The 9,749-nt window shown below is 39.0% G+C and overlaps 1 protein-coding gene across 23 annotated transcripts in view; it reads left to right on the forward strand.

Annotated features, from left to right (window-relative positions):
- TJP1 (tight junction protein 1) overlaps positions 1-9,470 on the forward strand; it is a 236,065-nt gene extending 226,595 nt beyond the window's left edge. For 11 of the 23 annotated variants that reach the window (XM_070571641.1, XM_070571543.1, XM_070571556.1 and 8 more), the window contains 4 exons: positions 1,640-2,117; positions 3,784-4,001; positions 5,317-5,460; positions 7,923-9,470. In XM_070571641.1, the coding sequence (XP_070427742.1) occupies positions 1,640-2,117; positions 3,784-4,001; positions 5,317-5,460; positions 7,923-8,017 (935 nt within the window). In that variant the 3' untranslated portion in view covers positions 8,018-9,470. The remainder of the gene's footprint in view (positions 1-1,639; positions 2,118-3,783; positions 4,002-5,316; positions 5,461-7,922) is intronic. The other 12 variants (XM_070571548.1, XM_070571583.1, XM_070571634.1 and 9 more) reach the window with 2 other exon arrangements.
- The last annotated feature ends 279 nt before the right edge of the window (positions 9,471-9,749 follow it).

Here is a 9,749-nt window from a genome sequence, read left to right on the forward strand (position 1 = left end):
TGAAATCCTTCCCTCTGCCTTCAGACATGCAGGTCACCTATTCATGCAGGTCACCTATTCCATTGTTAAGAGCACCTTTCTTTGACTGTGTCTCCTCCTCAAACCACCTTCATGTCTCTTCACTCTTTCATCACACTCCCTGAAAGGGAAACTGTTGCCTCCACCTCTCAACACTCTTTTATTTGGCTCTTTCAAAAAAATTAAAAGCTGTATATTTTACCCTAAGAATATTCCACAATTTATTCATTCTCCTGTTGACATTCTGCTATTAGAAATAATACTTCTCTATTATTTATGTAGGAGTCAAATTCCAGGCTAAGTCTTCAACCCAACAAGTTGTAGTTGTGGATGGATATTACTTCATGATAGGATTTTCTTTATGTACTATCATGTCTACAGATTAAGAAAGTTTTAGTTCTAATTTTCCAATCCTTATGCCTTTTATTTCTTTTTCTTGCCTTTTTGTGCTAACTGGGACCTGCAGTAAAATGTTGAGTAGAAGTGAAGAAAGCAGACAGCTTTTGCTGCTTCCCCATCTTAGGGAGAGGATTTAATGTTTCATCCTACAACACTAGCTGTAGGTTTTTTGTAGCTGCCCTTTATTTTTAGAATATTCCCTTTATTCCTAGTTTGCTGAAAGCATTTTGTCAGATGCTTTTTCAGCATGTGTTAAAATAATCATAAGATTTTTCTTATTTATTCTGTTAATGTAGTAAATTATGTTACTATGTTCACAAGGAATTTGGTTTATGATTTTCTTGTGGTGTCCTCATCTAGTTTGGTATCTAGGTTCTGTAGTTTCATAAGAGAGCTAGGACATGTTCCCTTGTTCTCTCTTTTCTGAAAGAGTTTGTATAGCGTTGATGCTACTTTTTTCTTAATTATTTCATAGAATTCACTTGGTACTGTTTTACACTACCACCAGCAGTACATGGAAGTTCCTGTTGTTCCACATCTTTGTCAACACTTGGTATTACCAAACTTAAGTTTTGTCAATCTAATGGCTGTGGAATGGTATTTCATGTTTTTTGTTTGTTTTAGGTATGTGTTTTCCTAATTAATAGTGAGGTTGAGTACCTTATTGTATGGTCACTGGGCACTCTAGTTTTCACTTCTGTGTTTTACCTCTTCAAGTCTTTGCCCCTCTTCTTCACTTGAATCTTTCTTATGGATGTATGGGTGTTTTTTATAGGTTTTGGATCCTAATTCTTTATCACTTATGCATGTTGTAAAAAGCTTCTCCCAAGCTATGGCTTTTCTTTTGGCTTTAATTATGGTGAGTTTTATAGTACTGATTTTTTTTAACATAGCTGAGTTTGTCATTTTGTTTCGAATTTGTTATGGGCATTGGAGAGGGGTTATTTAGAAGCCAGTCTTTGGAGACCGGGACCTTTAGCAGCATGACCCTGACTCCAAGGCAGCAGGGTGCACTGATAGCACCACATGTATCTCTACCACCTCTTGGTCCCTCAGCATCACACACAGCCACCAGGGTTCAGGAGCTGCCCTCTGACTGTGGCAACTCCAACCTGGGCCTTGATTCTGACACCAGGATATGTCAAGATGGGAGAGACAGCAGAGGGGCCATTAAAAATTCTTTCAGGAATTTTCTAAAATACTTATATATTTCTGTTTTCAGGTAATTCAGCATCACTGGATTTTCAGAATTCCTTAGTGTCCAAACCAGACCCACCTCCATCTCAGAATAAGCCAGCAACTTTCAGACCACCAAACCGAGAAGATACTGCTCAGTCTGCTTTCTATCCCCAGAAAAGTTTCCAAGATAAAGCTCCAATTAATGGAGCTGAACAGACTCAGAAAACAGTCACTCCAGCATACAATCGATTCACGCCAAAACCATATACCAGTTCTGCTCGGCCGTTTGAACGCAAGTTTGAAAGTCCTAAATTCAATCACAATCTTCTGCCAGGTGAAACTGCACATAAACCTGACTTGTCTTCAAAACCCCCTACTTCTCCAAAAACTCTGGTGAAAGCACACAGTTCAGCACAGCCTCCTGAGTTTGACAGTGGAGTTGAAACTTTCTCCCTCCATGCAGATAAGCCTAAATATCAAATAAATAATATCAGCACAGTGCCTAAAGCTATTCCTGTGAGGTAAGATTTTTGCCTTTTTCTTGGTCTTGAGATTTGTCTTACATGAGTTTGATGTATTTTGTGTGATGTAGGACTTGAAACGATAATTTTAACTCAGACTTTGAACAGTGTTGTCCAAAATGTTGTTGCAATGAATGCCATTATGTAGAAGGTCCTGCAAGCGGTACAAGACAATGTCAGTAAAATAGTAAAGCCAACAATCATATATGGTCGGTAGGTATTGTCATTATCCCCATTTTACAAAGAACTGAGGTTGAGTGACATTGCACCTTAGCCAGGGTCACAGCATTAGGGTGAGGGGAGCCCAGACTCAGTCCCTGGTCACTCGACCCCAGAGCCCATGCTCTTAACCACCTATGGCTTCCCATAACCTCTAACCTCAGCTGATGAGGTACGAGTGGGAGAATATCTCAAAAAAATAAGTATCTGTGTTCCTTGTCCACTGTTTATTCAACAGTGATGTAAAAAGGAATAAAGGTGTAATAACCTCAAAGTGATTGTTAAAAAACAGCAGCTCTTTTTATAGTTTTCATGAGTAAGAAGTCTGAGCAAATGAGACAGAGCAAGTGTGCCTGGAGCCACACTCCACATACTCCTTTCTCACTCTTCGTTACATTGTGATTGGCCAGACCCATTCTGGCTACACGTAAGCTCACCTCAGCCTTCCAAATCCGCTTCCATTTTCAAGCCACCCACTGCAGCAGCAGCACTCCCAGGCAGAACTGAGGGTGGCGAGGACAGCCCCCTGCAGTCTGCTTCCCAAGAACAAAGATGGTCACGAAAATGTGCTGCCTTCCCCTCTTTGTGAGCCTCCCAACCAGTGAGGGATGGGGAAGAGCAGGCAGCTCCTCACAGGTGTCAGCATCCGTCCCCGATGCTCTGGTCAGACGGGAATGAAGCTGCAGCTGCCCTTCACGTACTTTTAATTTTGTCGGTCCATCTTTCTGCTCACCTGTAGGTCCTGGCTCAAAATTTTACTCCAAGAAGTCTTGATAACCTCCATTTTTGAAGCAGTCATTGATACTGCATCCCATCTGCCTTTGGTATTCTTTGTGTACTAAGTTGATGTACTGTCTTTTTTCCATGGATATCTGGGGTGTACCCAAACCAAAGTCTTTATCACCTCATGGAACTGTGGAAGCCTTGCTTTTGAGAGCAAGGGCATCTGGTACTCAGGGAGTGCTAAGGAAAGGCCATTAAGTGTGCACACTTAAAGTCCTAGGGAGGTATAGAACCTAATTAATGTATTTTATCAGGCCTAAGATGCTGTCAGTTGTAAGATGCACCATTGTCTTTTATATCACTCAAAAGGGAAAATATGCTACTAATTAAACCATAACTTGCTATCAATTTTATAGATGTTAAAATGTGCTTCTTAAAACCAATGAACTGTAGTAGTTCGGTATCAGGTGTCAGGCTTTGTACCTTCTGGTTGCAAAAATCAGTAATGTGGTAACTTGATTAGTTACCTTAAAAAATGAAATGGATTTCTCCAAGAATATGCTTAGTTATCCCTATGAGTAAAATCTGTCACTTAAAATTTATCTTGTTAAGGTAAATAACTTGATTTTTATGGAGAAATAAAATGAAACCACCTATTATGATAATAATGAAAGTTCCTGTATATTATTGGGAATTTACTCATTAGCCATTTCTGAACTCTCAGTCCTTCAGCTATGGAAGAGGATGAAGATGAGGATGGTCATACCGTGGTGGCCACAGCCCGAGGCGTATTTAACAGCAATGGTGGGGTGTTGAGTTCCATAGAAACTGGTGTTAGTATAATTATCCCACAAGGAGCCATTCCTGAAGGAATTGAGCAGGAAATCTATTTCAAGGTCTGCCGAGACAACAGCATCCTCCCGCCTTTAGATAAGGAGAAAGGTAAATGTGTTTATTTTTCTGCTTAGTTTTAATAGCTTGAGTGTCCTATGTGCTCTTCAAAGCTTGTGGTACTCAGTTGAGAGGACAATCTAGACCCCTTTTCTGCCTCCACGCTGGCCAACCACAACATGTTCCTTCTATCAGGAGGGCCTTTCAAATGAACACTGGAAGGGAGTGCCCTGGGATGGCATCGCGAGGATGTGTTGGGTGTCCTGCAGTAAGGCCGGGGTGGTAGAGGTGAGCATGCTAGACCTTCCAGATGGAATGCTTACTTTCAGTGTGAATGTGACAGTGATGGCAGGTGACAGGCCATTGGACATTTCTCCACCTATCCACCAGGCAGTCTTAGCTGACCTCACCAAATTTATCTTTGAATCATTCACCCCTTCCATCTCTAGAGATGGGTTAGGTACCACCCACTCAGAAAGGCTTTGGGGAACTGTTACAACTTCTTTTTATAATCTTTCATCAGTGCTTTACTTCCTTAAATTCGTTACTTTAGCTCATTTTCTTAGATTTTGCCAGAATACTAACATATGTCAGCCCTGCATGAATTTCTTAAACCAAGTCTTTAACAAAAATACAACATTAAAAATGCAAGACAGGGGCTGGCCCTGTGGCCAAGTGGTTAAGTTTGTGTGCTCCGCTTCTGCGGCCTGGGGTTTGCAGGCTCACATCCTGGGCCCCATCCTACACACTGTTTATCAGGCCATGCTGTGGTGGCATGCCATGTGGGGTAACTAGAATGACTTGTGACAAGGATATACAACTATGTATTGGGGCTTTGGGGAGAAAAAAAGAGGAAGATGTTAGCTCAGGGCCAATCTTCCTCACCAAAAAAAGCATAAGAAAAATAAGTAAAAATGTAAGATATAAGTAACATTTATAAAAGATACATTTGAATATATCTTATAGTATAAGAACCCTGTGATTGAATGCAGTAGCCACCAGCTACTTGTGGCTCTTTAGCACGTGAAATGTGGCTATTTTGAATTGAAATGCGCTGGAAGTGTAAAATATACACTGATTTCAAAAACTTAGGGTACTGATTACATGTTGAAATAATGTTTTGGATATATTGGGTTACACTAAATACTAAAATTCATTTCACTTGTTTCTCTTTTTTTTGACGTGGCTACTGGCAAACTTTAAATTACATATGTGATTTTCATTATATTTTCCTTGATGAGTGCCGCTGTAGAGAACTAGCCCCATTTAGCTGTAAAGCATATCATTAGAAGGGGAGTGAGGAGAACTCTGGTCTAGAAGGAAGACAGCCATCTAATCTCTCACCCCTCCCCCTCCCTGACTCTAGGTGAAACACTGCTGAGCCCCTTAGTGATGTGTGGGCCCCATGGCCTCAAGTTCCTGAAGCCCGTGGAGCTACGCCTGCCACACTGTGCGTCCATGACTCCTGACGGTTGGTCTTTTGCTCTAAAATCATCCGACTCCTCGTCGGGTATGCTGTCTTCACTCTGTCCTTTGGGGGCTTTGGGTACTGTCGTTGATTGATCCTTGGGCTGATGGAGCTACCCATGCTGTTGGTTAGCACATCTCCACCTCTGTTCCTGTGGCCTTGTAGGCATCACCAGTGTTGTGAAATTTCTTTGTGGTGCATATACTGTAAATGAATATGGAAAGGTAGAGAAGTTTCTGCCTTTAAAACACTTATGATTTGGACAAAGGTTGACATTTCTTGGTGTTCAACAAAATTATTCTGTCAAAATCTTTAAGATGCAGTGGGAGAACTGACATTGCCCTATACACATAGGCATTCTCATTTTCTTACTAAAATGATTTGATTCCTTTATGTAATAATTTCCGGTTTTGCTTACCGTTCTTTAATTTTTCAATTTATGAAGTATATATACCAGAGAAACTTGAAGACAAAAGACCTTCCACTGTGATCATACTTGGCCATGGTTTTTCAATGTAAAACTCTCAACTTCTATTATACACACTTTTTTAAAATGGCTTTTTGCTCTTAAGATCATAATTTCAAAGCTTCCATTGCATTTTCACATTTCTCACTTCCTTGGGTGACTTAAGTCAGTTACTAGTTGGAACTTTCTGCATTTTTGCTACAGATCACTTTAATTGAACCTAATATAGAAAAATAAGGATTTAAAGTCCTTCTTTTGAATTTTTGGTAAATCAGGTGAGAATTAATGCAGTTTTAGTATGAAATAGAGTTTTATGGTGTAAAAATTATAGGAACATATTTTAATACTACCCACGGTAAAAAGTTATGTATAAATATATATTTCCTGATGTTCACAGCTACCCCATTTTCTGGAAAAAGTTAATAAATTAATTTTAACACACTAGATATTAAAGCTGTTTCCTAAGGGACTCCACTGAGAAACATTTTATTAGCTAGTTTGAATTAATGAATTAATATTCTTAAAACTGCATGTAAAACATATATTCTGAAAGTCAGGTTGTAGCATAAGCTCTGATTGTCCTCCAAAGCAAATTAGGATGGGGGGTCCTTAAAATAACTGTTTATTGTAATTATTTGTTTTATAAGTGATTTTTTCCAACTGTCATATGAAGCATAAATGATTTCTTGGTTTGTTATTCTAGTGTTTTTTGCCACAGAACGTAAGTTATTTTGTTAGACTGAAATAACTTTCCTGTGTTAAATTTTGAGTACGTTCACTGAGAAGAGAAATGTGCCTTTATGTAATCTTGTATGGCTTTAGAATGTTTTGCCACTTTAAATTTCTGTTCAAAAAGTCACGGGTAGATTTTGATAACTACTGACTGAATCCCAACAAAAATGAATGTATTGGAAAGAAACTTGAGCCTAAAGATAAAATTTTTTTATTTGCTTCCAAAGAGTTGTCATAACTCTATCTCCTTGCCTAAACAATTTGTTACCTACGGTATTGCGTAAGCCCATCTATATCCGTGAAAGGAAATTACTGTTTTGAACTGCTCAGCCCTTCATGACTCACATGCTGCTTATGTGATATACAGCTTACTATTGGCAGAGTTTGTCAGCCTTGGCACTCTTGACATTTTGGCCAGATAATGCTTTGTTGTAGAGACTGTCCTGTGCATTCTGGGATGTTTAGCAGCCTCCCTGGCTTCTCCCACTGGGTGCTGGTTGTGACAAACAAAACATCTCCAGACGTTGTCCCACAGGGGGCAGAGTCGCTCCTGGTTGAGAGCCTTGCTGTAAGGAAAGCAAAGTCAGCAGCCTTGAATGTCATTTACCTGCATCCCACAGAGACATACACCATCCCAGCCTTCTTCGCACTTAGTGTCCGCTCCCAGGGCTGCTTCTCACCAGCTGCAAATCCCAATCGCTAAGAGCTTGTTTAAAAACTCAAATCCCAAGCCCTGCTTCAGACTCACCTACTCAATGAGTTTTCAAAGCTCCACAGGTGACTTTCTTGCACAGCCAGGATCAGGGCTAAGAAGCTCCGCTCCAGTCTTACTGATTTTTTTTTTTTTTTGTAACGAGGAGGAGGGTCTTTAGGAGCTAGATTCTGCAGAACTTTCAGGGTTTCATTTGTTGGTCTGTAGTTGAGTGTGAGAACACATTTCTCATTCAACTACAATGGTTGACCATATAATTATTGTCCAAACTTTTGAAAGTGAAAGAAGGGTGCTGTTTGTTGTGGACTCGGGGGCAAACTGGAACTATCCCAGGCATATGGTCACCCTAACTTTCAATCATTTTTTAAAAGGTATGAACTTGAAAACATAATAAAAGAGAAATCTGGAACAACTTTCGAATCCTTAAATTCCATTGAAATATGGCACTAAGACTTTTGATATGTGTAATATGCTGAAGAAATACAAGAAAATTATATCTAAATATATGTATTTATGTTTACCACATGATTGCAAGGCATTATGACTAGCAGTTGAACCAACTATAAATGACATGAACTTCTTTTTCTCTCATAGGTGATCCTAAAACCTGGCAAAACAAGTGTCTTCCTGGAGATCCAAATTATCTTGTTGGAGCAAACTGTGTTTCTGTCCTGATTGACCACTTTTAATTCTTAAAATATAGGAACTTGATTAAATAATGTGAAACTGGGTTAAACTTACTACACCTAAATGGAACCACTCTATCAAGTATTATACTTTTCTTAGAATTGATACTGCAGTTTGTTAGTATTGAGCATTTTGTTTGAACTGATGAAGATTAGTGAGCATGCCCCTGAACCATGGTCAGAAGACATGCTGCAAACTGCATGTTTGTGATTGAAGAACTGTTGGCATTGGCAAGAGGTTCAAAGATGTTTTGCTTTGTAATGATTTTTGTACTTTTTTATGGTCACTGCTTAACTTCACATATTGATTTCCGTTAAAATACCAGCCAGTAAATGGGGTGCATTTGAGTTCTATTCTTTCCAAAGTACAGTTTCAAACTTTATTATGGCCCTGGCCTGGCACACACATTTTATTTTATTATGCATGAGGTAATATGCACACATTTTTAAAATGCACCTGGAATATATAACCAATGTAGTGGATTTAACAGAAATGTACAGCAAGGGGAATTTATAGTTTTTGGGGGGGGGTCAAGTAAAGACAATTACTTACTGTATATGAAAACACATTTTTCTTAGAGAAGGACACCAAAGCATGTGAGACTGGTTCCATGGCCTCTTTGGATCTATAAATTAACCATATCACTACAGACATACTAACCAGCAGGAATGCCTTACCCTCGTGTTTTTAATTCTTAGATTGTTCTCTCTGTGTATTACTAAGTTTTTATGGCTTTTGTGTGCATCTAGATACTGTATCATGAAAGAGATTGAGTAAATTGTGGATTTGGTGGTTTCAGAAATGTATAATCACCCAGAAGAAAATAATGGTGTGATTTGGGGATTTTTTTCTCTTTTTTTGGCAAGGAGCAGTGGTTTTCTGTTCTTTTTGGCTATGCATTTGAAAACTTTGCTGTTTAAGGATGCTTGTACATAATGCGTGCATACCACTTTTGTTCTTGGTTTGTAAATTAACTTTTATAAACTTTACCTTTTTATACATAAACAAAACAAGTTTCTTAAGGCTACCTTTGTATTCTCTCCTGTACCTCTTGAGCCTTGAACTTTGACCTCTGCAGCAATAAAGCAGCATTTCTATGACACACACAAGGTCATTTTTTTTAAGGAAAAGAATGCACAGAATTGTTACATTTTTAAGTGCTGCATTTAAAAGATACAGTTACTCAGAATTCTCTAGTTTGATTAAATTCTTGCAAAGTATCCCTACTGTAATTTGTGATACAATGCTGTGCCCTAAAGTGTATTTTTTTACTAATAGACAATTTATTATGGCACATCAGCACGATTTCTGTTTAGATAATACACCACTAAACATTTCTGTTTAGATAATACACCACATTCTGTTAATCAATCATTAGGTGTGACTGAATTTCTTTTGCAGTTATTAAAAAATCTCAAATTTCTAAATCTGCAGAATAAAACTTTTTAAAATAAAGTGCTGGTTTGGTTTGTTTGCACACTATTTCTAGTTTCATGCAACTTTATAATCCTGTTTTAAAATCCTGCACACCTGATCCTGAACACCCAGTGATCTGCCACTACGTCAGTCCTGGTGGGCTGCATGCGGAGTGCGTCCCCTCGGCCAGTGTGTCCGGATGGGTGAGCAGTGCTGGTCACTGAAATCTCAAGACAGTAGGAGGAGAGGCAGGCCAACTGTAGATTATTTGGCAGTTTGCCCCCTGCATCTGTAAACATACATACGTTTATGTGTGCA

The sequence above is a fragment of the Equus przewalskii genome, chromosome 1 (assembly GCF_037783145.1).
Source record: "Equus przewalskii isolate Varuska chromosome 1, EquPr2, whole genome shotgun sequence".
In the NCBI taxonomy this organism is placed as follows: Eukaryota; Metazoa; Chordata; class Mammalia; order Perissodactyla; family Equidae; genus Equus; species Equus przewalskii.